Source organism: Xiphophorus maculatus, chromosome 4, assembly GCF_002775205.1.
Source record: "Xiphophorus maculatus strain JP 163 A chromosome 4, X_maculatus-5.0-male, whole genome shotgun sequence".
Taxonomy (NCBI): domain Eukaryota; kingdom Metazoa; phylum Chordata; class Actinopteri; order Cyprinodontiformes; family Poeciliidae; genus Xiphophorus; species Xiphophorus maculatus.
The window spans coordinates 17692838-17710216 of record NC_036446.1 but is presented as its reverse complement, the minus strand read 5'-3'; the positions used below and the strand labels follow the sequence as shown (position 1 = coordinate 17710216).

At 37.9% G+C, this 17379-nt stretch overlaps 2 protein-coding genes across 9 annotated transcripts in view; both read right to left on the bottom strand.

Annotated features, from left to right (window-relative positions):
- On the bottom strand, window positions 1-1599 carry LOC102226590 (ras association domain-containing protein 10). Its single transcript, XM_005810427.2, has one exon. The coding sequence runs from the start codon at window positions 1428-1430 to the stop codon at window positions 108-110; it is 1323 nt and encodes a 440-aa protein (XP_005810484.1). The 5' UTR covers window positions 1431-1599; the 3' UTR covers window positions 1-107.
- A 6174-nt stretch (window positions 1600-7773) lies between these two features.
- The window catches only part of tead1 (TEA domain transcription factor 1), a 45977-nt gene continuing 36371 nt past the window's right edge, over window positions 7774-17379 (bottom strand). For 5 of the 8 annotated variants that reach the window (XM_023332212.1, XM_023332214.1, XM_023332216.1 and 2 more), the window contains 9 exons: window positions 15967-15978; window positions 14791-14922; window positions 14489-14535; window positions 14326-14387; window positions 13210-13334; window positions 12128-12301; window positions 10867-11007; window positions 10593-10745; window positions 7774-8070 (listed from right to left, as the gene is read on the bottom strand). In XM_023332212.1, coding sequence (XP_023187980.1) covers window positions 7957-8070; window positions 10593-10745; window positions 10867-11007; window positions 12128-12301; window positions 13210-13334; window positions 14326-14387; window positions 14489-14535; window positions 14791-14922; window positions 15967-15978 — 960 coding nt within the window. In that variant the 3' untranslated portion in view covers window positions 7774-7956. The remainder of the gene's footprint in view (window positions 8071-10592; window positions 10746-10866; window positions 11008-12127; window positions 12302-13209; window positions 13335-14325; window positions 14388-14488; window positions 14536-14790; window positions 14923-15966; window positions 15979-17379) is intronic. The other 3 variants (XM_023332213.1, XM_023332217.1, XM_023332219.1) reach the window with 1 other exon arrangement.

Genomic DNA, 17379 nt, shown 5'->3' with positions numbered 1-17379 from the left:
TTCACATATAGTCTATGTCTCAATTATATAAAAATAGACTTCAGTGATGTTTTTACCTGAGACTGTGAACACAATGTCTCTATATGAGTCACTTTTCTTGTAAAATCTCAAACCAGTGATTCCCACACTGGGAGGCCGTCTGAGTCCTGACTGTGCAGAGAACTCAAGCCTGTATCTGAGTCGTCATCGTTCACATTTTCTGTTTTAGACAGACCTCTCGCTTGCTCCACCCACTCGCTTTCCCCTTCCAAAGTGTCAGTCATGGTCTCCTTGTCATCTGTCCCGTGGCGCGTCTTTTCATCGGCGTCCTCCTCCTCCATGTCCATACTGTTCACTTTGTCCAGCAAATCCCTCATTTCCTTCTCCCTGGCAGCGCCAATCTGCTGGGACAGCTCTAAATCGCCCTTAATAGCCTCTAAATCCGCGTTGAGTCGCAGACCAATGTATAAACTCGCATCTAGCTGCGTTTTCATCCTCTCCTCCTCCATAAATTGCGCGCTTTGCGATGCTGAGTCTGCCTGGGAGGAGGAGAGAGATGAGGAACGTTTGATGCGCAACTCCTCCTTCCTGCGCTGCATCCAGCGGAGGTTCAGCTCCTCCTGAATGTGAGTTGTGATCGTATCTATCAAAGCCTCCTGTTCAGAAAGCTCCTCTTGTAGCTTCAGCACCTCCTCGCACTGCCGAGCATACTCTTCAAGTTTGGCAAAAGTCTCTTTTGAGTAAAGTCCCTTTCCTTCCTGCGCTGGGACATAAACTGCGCCTACCAGATATGTGTTCTGCACGTAATTGACCCCGTGTCTTTTAATTCTGTCCAGATGCACCTTTGCCTCACACCTTTCGATCTCTGAGTCCAGTTCTGTAATCCTCTGAACCTGCTGGCGGATTGTGTGGTCCTGAGACACAACAAGATGAACCAAAGTCTCCATCTTCTCTGCACTGGATGCGTCTCTGTGCGCCGCCCGCGTCCTCTTCCTGTTGATCTTCTCCAACTTTCTGAAAGCTTTCCTAACAATCCGACGCTGTTTCTCCGGTGAGATGCAGGCCATGTTAGACCTCGGAGACCCTTTGGTGACGCAGGGGCTCTGCTTGCTCGGCACCACACGCGCCTCTGCGCTCCGGGCCCTGCGGTTCTCCAAAGAGGCGTCTGTTCTCACCAGCAGAAACTTTACGTTTTTCTGTTCATCTCCCCACGCGAGCCACAGCTTTAAAAGTTTGGTTTTGTTCGGTAAAATTCTCTCGAAGCCCCTCCATTTCTCCACGATGCAATAAGACTCCGCCGTGGAAAGGCCGGTTTGCGCGCACTGCTCCTCCAGGAGCACTTTCACGACATCAGCGCAGGTGTTGCGCTTTGACAAGCCGAGGACCAGCTTCTCTTCTCGGCAGACCCACACAGATATCTTTCGCTCCTCTGGGTCTGAGGGAGACCCCATAGTTGAATATGCTAATCTCTTTTCTAAAAGAAAAAGTAAGGAGGGAAAAGCATTACTGACATCGGTCAAAGAAAAATGCGCACCAGGACCCGTTTGTGGAGCGCCTAAAGACGAATCGGAGAAGTTTGAAGTTTGGAGCTGGAGGATGGGAGCCTCATGTGTTCTCCTGTGTCCCTTGGTCCACTAAGGGAAAAACTTTTGTGCATGGTTAAGAGTGCTGACTGCTTCGGCTGAGATCACATGACCGCTTGTCAGCCAAACGGCTCCATATTGAGCTTAACTGTGTTATTTGCCGCTTATTTAAAAGGAGGAGCCAAACAGATCATGAATCCTTATTTCCATTTCAAACACATTTAAGAGTTTTATTGTGCTACTTCAAGCTCAGAGTAGTTTCATTACATGGATCTTTTCTCGTTGGAAACTAACATCAAACCTTTATTTTTGCACAATACATCCTCAGCACACAATTTTATGTAATTTCTTGGTAATATGAGCCACTGACTGCAAAGAAACCCAAAACTAACACCCTATTTTGTCTGGAATCTGTGTTTTACGAAACAACAACCAAAAAGCCTCGTCAGTCCACAGAACATTTTCCCCCAAATGGCCAAAAACATCCAGGTGGGACATGAGAATTCATAAGAGATTCAGAGAAGTGTCCTTCCGCGCTTCTCTTTTACATTGAGAGTTTTTACTACATTGTATGCACATAAGAATGTATTTCTGTAGTTATTATGAATACTCCCAGTGGATCCTTATTATTCCCCTTTCTTTATTTTCTGTCTTAGTTGATCTCTGATCTTTCCTCTATTTGATTTTTTAAAATTTGTTTGCATATTGTACATAAATTATAAAGAAGATTTAGCTTGTAGTGTTTTGGAAAGTGACATCTGTAAATGTTTACTGTGGATTTAGAGATATTTCTGTGTCTTTTTAATTTCCTCTTGCAGTCATGTCCTGTGTGTAACTTTTCAATATTTATTGAGCCAAGTTATGAGGAGGATCCAGACAGGCACATTAAGAAATTTAAGTCATAGTGTGACCTCAACAAAGACACAAGCCACAGAAGTTAACTGAACTGTAGATGAATGAAGACTTTAAAAAATTGTCAATGTTAATGTTTACAATGTTACAATGTTAGTTAATGTAGAACAAGCTAAATACAAAACAAGCGCTCAGTCTGGTTCTTGTTCACAAAACAAAATATTTTGAACCTAAGTTGATCGCTAAAGTGTGATGAATATCTACAGGGTTCTTTATTTAAGAGATCCAATTTAAAACAAAATTTCCTCTATATGTGTGGTCATCATCTTGAGGTAAGTTCTGTTCATGAACCATCCTGTCTTATAATTCACAGAAGGATTCACACTTATGATTCTTTCCAGCAGTGGGTAAAAAAAAAAAGCCATTTTCTTTATTCTGAAAGAACTTGTCTGAGAATATTCCAACTATTATTGTTTATTTCTATCCGGTCTTGGACTTACCATGACTGCTTTGACTACATTCATTATTTTAGTGCACAATGTTCACTTTCAAACCCATTCTATCTCCCTCTGGTGGCGATTTCTCTTACCTTGGTGCTAAAGTTTCACATCTACCCGGGAGATTTGAGATAAAGCAGTACCGCCCTCTGCTGTTGATATGAGAATAGTTCGGTTAAAATGCAACATTTCCAATGACAATTCCATCCTTTGAGTTAAAAATTCAAAGCAATAATTCGTGTTTTTGAGTCAATATTCATGTATAAATATTAATTTATACTATGAATTTTATACATTTACAGTGCTCAGACTTTAAACACAGAAGCTACAAAAAGCCACATAATGACAGGTTGGATGAATGGATGGTATGGACTGACAGAAGGATGAATACAATCTGTGTGTCAATCTTTTATTTAAAAAGTAGCATTAAAACAATGGTTAACACAACGCGCTTTAGAAATTTTGTTTCAACACATTTATAAGAGAGAATAAAATCTGGCAAAGCAAATGTTTTTCATACACACTTTTCTTTTTCAACAAATATCCACAGCTGGAAAATACTTAAATAACATCCCAGACTTTATAAGATTATGTAGGGCTGCTGAGGAGGTGATCTGTAGTAGTGATTCATGATTCAAACATGACATTTCATAGACACATCTTGATAGATAAACAAAAAAGTTATATTTATTTCAGTAATTTAATGCAAAAAATATGTTTTAATACACACTAATTACACAGAGTGGTATATTTCAAGCTTTTATTTCTGTTAATTTTGATGATGATGGCTTATGGCTGACAAAAATCCCAACCTACAGATACCCTGTTGTTTGGGTATCTCTGTCTAACACATCTTTTGTTCCATTCAACTTTTCTTTAATAGCTTAGATACAGAACTCTAAACAACTGTTTTAGAGGAAACCTTTGTGGCTCACATCATATGGCTGACTGCTGGACAAATATGTCAGCCATCTTCTTCATTGTTGTGTAGACATCACAAAGACACCTACATGTTAAAAAACCTGAGATTTCTGAAACAAACAAAAAGAATTGTCTGATGTACTATTAATTTTTATTAAATAAAGGATGTGTGTGTGTGTGAGTGTTGGGGGGAGGGGTGAATAACTGTAAGACGTGACAATAAAAAACACAGTTCAAATATACCATTCTGTGTGTAATGAATCTATGTAAGAGATTCATTTTTACAAAAAACAGTTGGGGAAAAAAAATTACATTTTGCTAGTATTCAAATGTATCAGTATTATGATGTGCCTGCATTCAAGTGAAAAACCAGGAGCCATTGTTTCTTTTAAATTTATTAAAGTTTGATGTTGCATACATAGAAAGTATCTAGAAAGCTACAAAATATCTAGTGTTGTCAAGAAGGCATCATAATGTCACGGAGCAAAGACAAGACCATGAGAAGAACACAGAAACAGCACAGCTTCTTTTCTCTCCGTTGCTCCGACACTCATGAGTAGGAAAACATATCACACATCTGTACCAAGAAAAGGCTAAGATATACTTTTATACAAAACACCTTTACACAAAAGAACAACAAAGATCTGCAGACATAAACCAAAGTAAGTGAACGTGAGCCGTTTCAAAAATCACTTTAAAGCCATCATCGTCAGGGATGATCACACAATAGAAAGGTACCAGTACCCTGTCTGAAAATCAAAATTACAAATAAGAGCTAAACTGCTGATATGTTTGTAGCATGATTGAACATAGCTCTTTATGCCTGTCTGTCTATTTTCCCTTAAAAATAGTCCAGCAGACGTTAGTCCCATCAGAGCCATCAGTCCTGCGGTTTTAGTGCTTATATGTCAGCAGTGACAACATTACCATCAGAATGAGCCTCAGCATACAGACGATGTCATCACAGGACAAAGCATACAGGTACAATAAGAAAAAAACACTTCACTACAGAGTGTGCTCAATAAATGTGAAAAGATACACAGAGTAAACATACAAACAGAGGCTGTTAGAGCTCCATGCTGTCCACAGGACTGTGGCAAAAATACTGAACTAAATAAGTGCATCCTCCAGAGATATTGTCTGTAATTATTTAATAATTCTTTTATTAAAGTTCTTCCAACTGAATAAAATCTCTGTAAGAAACTGTAAAAGGTTTAAGTAATTAAGAACCTTATAGTCTAAGTATTAGCTTTGATGATACACTCACACTGCAGCAGCAGCAGCTGTAAAAAAGTTTGGACACAAATCCCAGTTTAACTAGAAAACAGTCCCGTATGTAATTTTAGATTTCATGCTGTTAAATAAACTTTTATATAAGAGCCACACAATTGTGTCTGTATCACTAAAGGAAAACGCAACATTTTATTTTTATTTAAATATTCCCCGTGTCTCAAAGAGCGGTCACTGCAACAAGACTACTGCAGTTTTTCTAACAATCTGCTTGCAAACACTTGAACCTGCAAGTGTGCACTAAACATACCACTTCGGTGTTTTTCTGTTCTGCTTGCAGTCAGCGGGGTCTAAAAATGAAAGTCTAAAGCGAGGAAATCAATTTTCTTCAAACATTTTTTTTAACCGATTAATATCCTAATTAAGAATTATTTATCCATTATCTATATTTCTCCTGCTGTCAATCAGTCCTCAGTCCTTTAAAAAAGGCAATGTGGTGATTGGTGTCACTTGTGTCCTGTATTTGGTTTAGCAACATTGATTTTTTTTTTTTTCTTGTTTAATCTTTTTGAAGCTGGAAATTTGAAACCAAAGGCACTTCCTCGCTACCAAACAGAATACTACAAGAGATTCTCCCGATTCTTTTTGGTCTTCTGCAACAGGAAAGGCAGCTGTTATGTGTTTGTATTACACTCATAGAAAATGATTAGAAACTCTTCTCCTGGTTTACAAATCTATCTGAACTTAAGTGTACTGCGTCTTAAAAAACAAAACTGGATTTATAGGAGTGCACTGATTTGATGAAGTGTAATTTAAGACATTGTAGGAGTAGCATATTGTTGTTTTTGCCCGTTTCACTCACAAAACCAACTTTAGACCTAAGCAGAAGTAATGAGTACATTCTAAGGCACTGTACACTTACACTTTGGCTGATTGTACAGAATAAACACTGCAAACAAAACAAGTCTAGTGACAGTTCACAGTTTTTATGGCATCTTTTGGAGTTCACGAACAGCTTTATTAGGTTTAAGGCTTAAGATGGGAGCAGGCAACAGAAACGTGTGAACTCAACGGGAATGTCTTGCACCCCTAATCCAGGGTGTGCCAACTCAGTGATCTGTAGTGTCAGGATACTTTAACCTGTGGTTTTGTAAAAGTTGAAGCGTCACTAAGGCGGGTCATGTTATGTGTATTTTAACTTGTCTAGAACATCAAGAGTTATCCTATCAATTGTCACACAGGAAATGTTTGTTTTCAAAAATGTGATTCTTAGTGGCCAAGTGGATCATCCAGTGCCTGGGAAAGTATTTATAACCCATAAACTTTCTCTCATTTTCTTACATTTCAACAAAATGTATTCCGTTCCTTCTATTCTCATTCATTTGAATGAAAACCGTGAAATCCATTTCCTTCAGATTTCACCTCATTAGTGTGTAATTTAATTTGAGTAAAAGAGAGCATGGTCTAACAGTAAACCTGCAAAGACATGGCTGTCCACCTGAACAGTCAGGCATTTAAAGGAAAGCATTGCTCAAAGAAGTCGAAATCACAGCAAAGGTAAAATAAACTATTGACAGAAAATCAGCAAATTTTCCTTTTATAGAAAAATGTCAAGAAGAAATTCAATGCTGAAAGACTCTTATAAGAAGTCTTGTCTAAAGGTTCCAACAAGGTTTTAGGGGACATAGCAAACGTGCAAGAAGGGACTCTGATACGATGTGACCAGAATTAAACCTTTTTGGCTAAATAGCAAAATGACAAGCTGCTGTCATCATGTTGATAGCAGTATCATGATGTACAGATGATTTTCTTCAGTAGGAAAAGGGAAGCTGGTTAAAACTGATGGGAGGATGGATGGGGCTAAACGGGGGACAAAACCTGCTGAAGGCTTCAAAAGACTTGAGGCTGGGATGGAGGTTCACAGTCCAGCAGGATAACAACACTAAACCTACAGCCAGAATTAAAATTGTATAAATCAAACAAATGTCCGAATAAATGGCCCAGTCAAATTTAAGATGTAGAAACTACAGAAACTCTGTGGCAAGACTTGGAAAATAGTCCATCCAATCCCCAAAAGAGTTGCAGCTGTATCTACACTGAAAGGCATTTCATAAAGTTTTGACTCATGAGAGGAATTAAATGCAAGACACACTTTTCAGATTGTTAACCAGTTTTAAAACATAGTGCCCTTTTCCTTAAACTGCACAGCTATGCGCTAACTTATGTTGTTGAAGTTTGTAGTTTTATTTGTAACAAAATGTTAAAAAGTTCAAGAGAGATAAACACTTTTGTAAGACACTGTAAGCACACTAGATATATTTTTTCACAGTGTATTTCCTTGTTGGTGTTTGAGATCCAGAGTGCTTTAAGAATATATACACATTTTTACAACCATACATTTTTAGCCACTGTGTTGATATATTTGGAGTGTTAGTTGTGTTTCTTTGGGAAGTCTATTTCGCTGTGAAAACATGATTTTCTACATTATGTACTCTTGACAAATTATGAAGCACAGATTTACAAAACATCCTCAACACGAACTGTACAGACCATCACAGGCTGCAAGTTCTTTTTTCCCCTTAGTCTACATAACAAAGCAGAAAAAGACAACACATATATTTCCATTTAACAAATAAATCTTGATTATTTTTGGAACAACCAACTAAACATTTAAAAATGAAAATTTCCATAAAACTCCCATTAAAACATAAAACAACTGTACCACATTTCACAGCTGCGGTCAACAACAAATACGACAAACTTATGACAAACTGACTTTACCTCTTCCCTCAAACAAAGAGCCTTGAAAAGCTGACGTCCACGCAGAGGCACTGCCACTTGTTTTGAGGTTGATACGTCTATGAAGATAGAAATGTATAAAATGGAGAGAGCTTTCATTCCTTTACCAGTCTGTAGATATGATGCTGGGCTCCGTGCTCGCTGTTTGACACTTCAAACACGCAAGCCATACATAGCAACGTCTCCTGGGTCGCCCTATTTGACACCACCTGCAACAGAAAACGTAAATCCTTTTCTAGTGGAGCAGCGCTAAGAAACAGAAAAATCATCAAGAGAACCAAGAGCTGAGATATTGTGAGCGTGGTTATTCTGTGGGAACTTCCGCTCCCTTCCCAAATCCAAAACATGCATGTCGTATCACACTTTCTGAATATTATTTAAAGAGGAGAACAGAAACTACATTTAAATTATTCTTCAACAGGCTAAGAAAATTATTGTATTACCCAATTTCTTCTAAAACATTTCAGATATTCCCTTGGAAGTTTTGCTTTGACGTTTTAAAATAGTTTGAATTGGGAATTTTCTGATTTCTGATACAGGTACCATGTCCAGATCAAGTTATTTTTTAATACTGAAATTAAAGTCTTGTATTAACTCAGCTTCTAATATCTGCATTTGGTGTAGGTTACTCTATTTGATCAAAAGCTGACTCCCCAGAAAGCCATTTGGTCACCTTTTGTGCAACCAGTTTTTAAAAGTCAAATTTTTTGGACAATTGCAAAACATTATTAGGTCAATCTAAGAGATATAGGTTTTCTCCACGAAGAACATTTTATTGGCTGGTGCATCTTCCTTTTTTAATGTAACCTCTTCTGAAAGCTGTGTATGAAGGTAAATGTGTTTGTACGTTTTTTTAATTAACCAAAACTTCACTAAAATATCCTCCTAAGTGCATTGTGTTGAAAATATTTAAAATGACGCTGTTACTGAATTAAGTCTTTGGAACCTGAGTTTGACACTCGACAATCAACAGATTTTGACGTTGAATTACGTTCAAAGACAAAAAGCCTTTGTGTCAAGTCCATCAGGAGCTAATAATGACGGTGGGAATTTCTTATGAAAATTGACAGGAAAGCAAGATTTATGTTTGTATTTATGTGCAGACTTTTTAAGTAAATGGTCTATAATATTTGATTAGCCAATAAACAGTCTGTTAAAGTTAGAATATAGTTTTCCTTAAATTGAATATACTATTTATTGTATTTCTTACTCTGGGGTTACATCTTTTGCAATTTGAAATCTAATTACAACTTGCTTAAAATAATGCAAAATCGAAATGCATGCAGTTTCTTGCCCTGTTGTAAGAGTTTGAGCATGAAATTTCCAACAGGGATTCAACAATTCAGCTTGTTAGGTTCTGATAACTCAGACTGAGCCATGTCTCTGCTGATATGGAGTTTCACTTTAATGCCTTTGTAAATTTTATATGTTTATCTCACTGTGGCAGTGGGAACAACTGCATATAAACACAAAATAAGAAAATTCACTGAGCTCTCAGAAACCAAGTGCTTGTGTAAACATTTAAGAGGGTAATAGAGTTAAAAATAATGTAATAGTTAAATAATACAATTGAAGAGGGCACCAGGCAGAGGTTAAAAAAATGCTAATTCATAAATTAAAGATCCAAGAAGAATACTTGTGTCCTGCTGAGAAGTCTTACAGCAGAATTTTCTCTTACATGGGAAAAAATACTGCATTTTGCCCTTAGATGGCACTGTGCTGTTTCACTACGTTATCAGCACACCATAAAAATGAGTTGGCATGTATAGCCAACTCATTGATGAGATTATTGGAATGAGCAGTAAAATATCCGCTTACAGACTTCCTCTCCTTTATCTACTTATCAGTATCTCATAACTTGCTGAAACAAATAGTTTCAATATAAAGTTATTAATTGTTTTAGGCCATCACTATGGCCAAGACTCACAATAAGAACCAGAAACTAGGACACTTGTCCTCACGTTTAATAAGACAAAAATGTAAAATAATGGATTTGGTTTACACTAAGTTTTTTTGTAAGTCATTAGATCAATTTGCTAAATTCTGTATTTATCACTGATTCTTAAGGACAAAAGTGATCTCATGAAAATACCTTGGGGTGCAATGATGCCGCCATGTTTTCTTGGCAAAAGTAATATCTTTAAAATGAACTTAAACTAAAAAGTTACTGAGCCTGAGGAGTGAGAAGAAGTTCTTGAGTAACAAATTCCATTCAAGTTGTTGAAGCTAGAAGCTGTTAAACACTTTTGGAGTCAGTTATCTTTGGCCAGGGTGGCAAGCTGGTGTTTAGAAAAAAATAAAATATATCCTCTCTTGCATTTATTGTCTAGGTGGGAGGCAGGTTAATTATTATTTTACCACTGTTTCTAATACCCCATGGGGCCCTGCTTTTAGCAAAACTCATAAAATGCTTCATAAAAAGAGACCCTGGTTATTGTTTTGCATACGCACACACAAAATATCGATCTACGCCTGTCTTTTAATTATTTTTTCTGCCTTAATTATTTCTTTGTGGTTAATGACACTTAAGACCCCTAATAGCAGGAGTTCCTGCCCTCTCTTATCCTCCCTTTCCCTTTCAGATAATGAGACTCCTGGGACGGAGTTTCATCCTCTGTGGAATGAGAGGAATGTCAGAGCGGCAAAAAGTGACAGCTGGAACCGCCGACAAAACATCCTGACTGAGAAAAGAGGAAGAATGAGTCCGGGGGAGAGTCAGGGAGGTGCTAACCAATAAGATGGTGAAGTTTTCCAGGACACTGTTCATCATGTATTTCTCTGGGAGATGTTTTAGCTTGTGGATGAAGTTGATCATGTATTCACACATCGGAGACCTGCTTATCCGGTAGACAAAGCGTCCGTTCTCAAATTGCGCATATTCAGTCTGTGGAAAGGAAAAGAGAATTTAAAGCTGGGACATATAGTAAATAAATATGATGAAAAACAACAACAAAAAATTCACTGCAATAATAATTCAACTTGACCCAGAGAAAAAAAGTTCATACCTCTACTTTCTCAACAACCTGCTTTCCAAAGGAGCAAACCTTTGTCGAACATGTTATGGAAATGTTCTCTGAGCTTTCATACTGGCTGGTCACCCCATAAAATGATCCAGTATCATCTTGAATGTTACAGTTTAGATCGGCCTGAGGGAGAAAAAAAAAAAAGATCAACTTTTTTAAGGTTCAAATAGATGAAAGACTGGTCATTTGGTCTTTATAGGTCAACAAATGACCAGTAGAAAACCTAAACTTGCCCATTTGTACAGTTACAACAATGAGATTTGTTTCAATATGAGACTAAAATATTAACTTTTACACATTTTTAACAGGAGCGTCAATAAATGTGGAGGGTTCTGTATTTCTTACATGTCTGCAGGGGTTTGTTTTTCTATCAGGATCTCTCACATCGTATGAAATATTATGTATATTAAATATTATTTACATAGTCATTGGTTATGACATAAAACATCACTATGTTAATTTATGGAAAAACTGACAAAAATGCTATTTATAAACCTACACACATAGCAGATATTGATCGCAGATCTCTTGGGATTATTAATATGCATTGAATTAAAGTTTTCAGCATGTAAGCATGTAAATGCATCCAACCCGAGGAAGGCATCATCTAACAAGAACTAAATGAAGTTACATTAGAGGATTGATTTCTGAGGACGAATGGGACGGATCCTGGAGGGCAGCCTTTCTGTGCCCCAAACATCCTGTTCATTATGGGCACAAAAAGAGGAGACATTCTCCCAACAACATTCTCTCCTCCTTCATTAAGCAAAGCAGCTACACGTTCATTATTTCGCAGATTCTGTCGTTCATTTGAAATTCAGATTCGCCGGTCACTTCAAAAGGAATTCGAGGGGACTTAGTCCAAGTGCATACGGGGGCTACTTTGTTGGCCGCCGCTTGTTAGCATTTTGCATCAGGGAGGAAATACATACAATGTTTAAACAGCCATTAGGAGTGCAACCAGGTCACTCCATTGTTAGGAGATATTACACTGAATTAGCGAGAGCTTTGATCAAAAGGCTCTCCTGCTATGCAAGTCCAAATATAGCACAGTGCATTCTGCAAACATTAAGGGAGCAATCTTCTCTGTGCAGCCTGATTACTCCAAATCACCAAATACAAACTTGAACAAAGTGATACAGAACAGGATCTATTATTTTTTTTTACATTAACAATAATTACATGTATGATTCTAAATTGCATTTAATAACCTTAAAAATGTGCATTGTATTTTCACACTTACCCAAAATTTGATGAGAAAAAAGGAATTCTGAGGACCTTTTCCATACAGCTCCTTCAATCCTCCTGTCTTTTCAGGAAATTTATCGTAAATCTGACGAATGTCCACTGACTCAAGCAAGGCGTCACTGTAGGAATGATTTGTCTGTCCGATGTGTACGAACAGGTGCTTGTTGTACTAAAAGAGCAAAGAAGTCATATTTTATTCATAAAAAAATTTGCAATTGAAGGCATTAAAAATATATTATTTGACATAATAAAGACTCAGAAAATAAAGAACTATCTTTTCTACAGTGTTTTAAAATGTATTTTCCCTTTTAAAGAATTCATGTTAAATATATCAGATCAGCCAAAGGCAACCTAAATAAATACAAAATAAAGTTTAGAAATGGGAAAAAAGTTTCAAAACCAACCTTGCCTATAAGTGAAAGGTAATTGCTCTACAAACCTAGTAAATATTTGAGGCATTCTTGGCAACATTAGCTGATGTTGAGCATTCAATAACTTGCAACCAGATTTTTAAATGGCTGTGGAGAAATTGTGGTCCCTCTTTGCCAAACAATTTTATTTTAGAAACAGTGGAGGGGTTTTTCATTATAAACATTATTTAATATTATTTTATGCTTTGTCCCCAAGTTTAAAACTCCTTAGCCGTCATGAGGACACTGTGTCCTTAAGGACCCGTTGACAAATGTTTTGAGGGTGATAGTGAAAGGGTTAGATCAATGTCTACGACATGCAGCTTTCATGAGAAATGAAACGTTTTAGATCCCTCAGCTTTATGCAAAATAAATGACTGTAAGCAAACATGAAACACAAGCCAGGTAACGATTGGCGAATCCAAGTTCTACATAAATTTAAACTGGGTTTAAAAAAGATGCTTTAACAAAGCGGATGAATCTAAAATCATTATGTGCTGCTGCAAAGCAGACTTTACCCCGCTCAGCCTGTTTTGGCCTCCACACAGCTGAATGCTTTTCTGGGAAAATATTTTCTCTTCATTCACAGAGAGAAGCTAGTTGCTGTCTCATACAAGGTGGGAATGAAACCTAGAAGTTAAGTCTTTAGGTACACAATTCTCCTCACCGAGTCTTGGTCTCTCTGTTGCTCTAAGAAGGCGGAGAACTCCACTAGTCGGAGTTTGGATGTGCCGATGGAGCGGCCCTGCCATGCTGGAGCTGTGGGAGCTGGAGCAGTGGCAGATTCATAACCTGCAAATACAGAAGGATGGCCAGAGTTTCATCTCCTTTCTGAAATGTTTCACAGTAAATACTAAACACGTTCATGATTAAAGAATCGCTGTCCTCTTTCAGTGAAAAGGCAAATTAATTTATGAGTTACAGCTTACAAGTGAAAGCTTGAAAACCAATAGAGGAAATGGTTCTTTGTGTTATCTCATGTTTGTACCAAAGGAAGCCATGGAGTAACCAAGTGTCCTGAACACTCTGATCAATCTAAAACAGGAAACTATACATTAACCTAAATTAAAAAGTTTTATTTGTACAAATATAAACTATGAAATTGTACAACTGTGACCAAATATGTATAGATTTCTTTTGGCTTTTCACACATATTCACAGAGAAGTGAAAGTAAGTGTGAAGGACACTTCACTCCTGAAGTCACAGACATATTTACTGAACATCAGTGTGGATATAAAGATGGACCACTTTATTCAGTTTAGTGAAGTTGAAACCTGCAGTGTACAGTTGGTTTTATCGCTTGCACAAGATATTAAAACATTTCTGTATTCAAAGCAATAATCAATTTATATTTCTTTTCATTTAAACATAAAAAAATATTCAGGAAGTAGCTGCCTATCAGAACTAAATGGTTTTATGAACTGAAAATACACTGTTAAAATTTTTTTTAACACAACATAATTTACTAAATTGGGTTAGAGTAAAGATAAGTTAATCTTTATTCTATATGTTCACAGTTTAAAAATGACAGATGAGGGGCGTGCCGTGGTGGCGTAGCGGTTAGCGCGACCCGTATTTGGAGGCCTTGAGTCCTCGACGAGGCCGTCGTGGGTTTGAGTCCCGGACCCGACGACATTTGCCGCATGTCTTCCCCCCTCTCCTTCCCCATTTCCCATCAGCCTACTATCATATAAGGGACACTAGAGCCCACAAAAGACCCCCTGGAGGGGTAAAAAAAAAAAAGACAGATGTATGACCATTATTTATAGAGTTGATCCTTACTTGAAATGGCTGTTGTGACCGCTGGCTGGATTGGATATGGTTGCTGGGTAAAAGGCTTTATACTGAAAAAGGAAAGCACAGGTTTCAGTGAAAAGAGCCCTATGGAGGCATGAAATGTATAACAATAGATTAAATGTTTTTGACACTTATTTATGAGACTTACTCTTGTGAGGATCCCGGCTGCCCAGCTGATATCATACCCTGCCATAACTGGAGAATGAAGAAACATAAATCATTAAAGTAAGCCCAACTGTGGGCATCTGATACATGCAACATCAAAAAGGCTCCTAATCTTTACTGATTACAGTTATCTTGACTAGCACTCCTTCTCATCATGCGTTTATCAGATTGGAACAGTGGTGTGTAATGTGATTTGGCCAGAGTGTTGATGGAGTTGGCCCTGCTGCTGCCCTGGGTGAAGTGGGACAGAATGGATCAATAACAGGGTACTGGTGAAGTTCTTACCCCTGCTCCTGGAAAAGCAGGCCGAGGGATGCCTGGCAGGCCAAGTTTGTTGTGAATCGCCGTGGCAGAGACGATCTGAGCCGAGGACATGGAGGCCATGCTCTGGAGGGCTTTGTCCTTCACGGCTTGGTCCTTTAAGGGCAGTCACAAAAGGCTTAGCACTCGCACAGGAGAGAGTTGGGGAGCTTGGGGCACATGTTGGTGAGGTAGCAAGAAACAGAGTCTAACTGCACATTGAAAGCACCACCGACCTCTTTCACAGCAGTACACAGAAAGCACATTGAAAGAAGCACCATCAGCATTGCCATGCTAAGGAGTCTTGATTTTTTTTTTTTAAAGGTATGCGCTAAACAATAGCTTTGAAATTCCAAGATATGACAGCAGGGAGTGGTATGCAGTGGAATTCAATTTTACTTGATGACTAGTCTTCAATGGAAATATTTTTAAAATGCTCATTCAGAAGCACCCGTCTGAAGGTTACATTTGTCTGCATGTCAAAACTCATCACATAAAAACATCTCAAAGAATTTCTGAAGTAAACTTGAAGGTCATCAACTCCACTTCAGTAAGATTAATAAAAACCTGGGCGCTGGGTGACTCAGATGTTGTGCAGAGACAATAGTCCTCAACATGGTTGTCTGGAGTTCAATTCCCAGTATCAGGCCTTTTGCTGTAAGCCTTTCACTTCTCTCTTCACCATATTTCTTGGCAATTTATCATTAAACAAAAGCCATTAGTGCCAAGAAATCTATAGAAAAAAAGAGATTATTAAAGAGTAATGACATAAGTTTGCTTCTTTTGTTTGGTCTCTACTCTACAGGTTTGGAAGTAATTAAGGTAGGCTAAACACTTAACTAATGTAAACATTATACCAAGTTAATATTCAATTAAATTGTACAATATTTATAGATATAAATGCTGCAGTAGCGTGTGCCTGTTGGAACAGTGGAAAGTCCATGCAGACCTATTGGTGTCAGAAGCTTCATGTAGGCATGCTGGCAGTGGATGTCAGTGTAGCGGAGTGATGACACAAAGAGGCACCAATAAACACAAAAAACAGTGCAGAAACTATTGTGTCACTATGACTGCAGCACAAATGCAAAATTAGCAGCAACACACAAAGCAGCATTTAAATAAAGCAGAAACTGCAACTCAGAAATGAAAATAAATACTCACCATGCTCGTAACCTAAATGCAAAGAACAAGGTTTCATTGTAAGCTTATCAAAATAATGCAGATAATTACAGTTCAAAATTAAAATTTCAGATATGCATTAAAAAATAAAATTTTACTTAAAATGTAATTAATAATTCAATTAAATGTAAAAGCTTAACTATAGAACAAGTGTGCAAGTATGCACGCAAGTGTCAGGAACACTCAGGAACAAAAGGGTAATGAAATTTGTATTTACAAATTAGCCTTAGCCTTTGTAGTTAAAGTCTTGCTCTATAATTTCCTGATCAGTAGTCATCACTCAAGACAAAACAGAGCAGTAACATAATGACTGTAATTTTACTAAAATGCAACAGAAAAGAGCAGAGGCAGCGGGTTTTGATGCTGCCTAAATGAAGGGTACACTTGGATTTCTCTTTGCTGCTGAACACTAATTTGCTTTAAATGAAAAAAAAGACAGGGATTCATACAAAAGCTGTCTGTTTTTCTTCAGCCGCCTGTGCCCCTCAAAGGGCAGCCACTGATGTAGCTAGTGGCTCTTTTTCCCCCCACACACACACACTCACGCACACAGATTAATGAGGGGTCATTAATTCGTGCTGAATACAAGGAGAGGAGCAAAGTGTGAAAGTCAAAATGTATAGTCCCAGGAAAAGGTGGAAATTACACACGGGTAAAGTGCCCTTTGATATAAAAAATACCTTAAATACCCGTTGGTATTATTTAAGATTACTTATTTCACAATGTGCTTCTCCCACTTTATTCTGCCTTTCTGAAAAGTCTTTCTTCGTGACTTTAACAGATTTCACCATTTCTGAAATAACTGTCGTCTGAAATGACGACATCTGAACTGAGAGGAAGGAAAGCGGCTGACAGCCATTGCATTGTGAGAACCTGGTGTTAACAGATTGGGGACAAAAAGGACAAGAACAAATAAAAAGGGCATTTCAGAAAGAGTCAGCTTCCCACCAGTTCTCCGTTCTAAATGTGCACCAGTGAGACTCCCGGCAGCCAAGAAAAGTTGGGTTACTCTTTTAAAGGAAGTGGAGGAATAAGGTCTTCTTCATTTTATTACTAAACACATACACTTCCTCCCTTTCTGTGCCCCAGCTTTTTTAATGAAGTCCGCTTGGGAAGAAATGTACACAGGCAGTTTTCTGCACAGAGTCAGCGCTCAGCCACTCACCAACAGCCAATGCCAGCATGCTTCACAACATGTTCACTAAACACAGATAGATTAAAAATTAGAGCCCTGGACTGTTCCACAATTATATTTAAACCCAAACCAATTAAGAAACTTGAACATACCCTTATGTTTTTTTTTAACGATTAGCAATTTCACCAAAGTGAAAAAACTGTCTCACTCCAAGAGACATTGGTGATCAGTAGGACGTGTTTCATTTTTTAGTATGAAAC

Coding starts and splice junctions, on each gene's coding strand:
- LOC102226590 (XM_005810427.2), bottom strand. CDS start 1,430: ATGGGGTCTCCCTCAGACCCAGAGGAGCGAAAGATATCTGTGTGGGTC.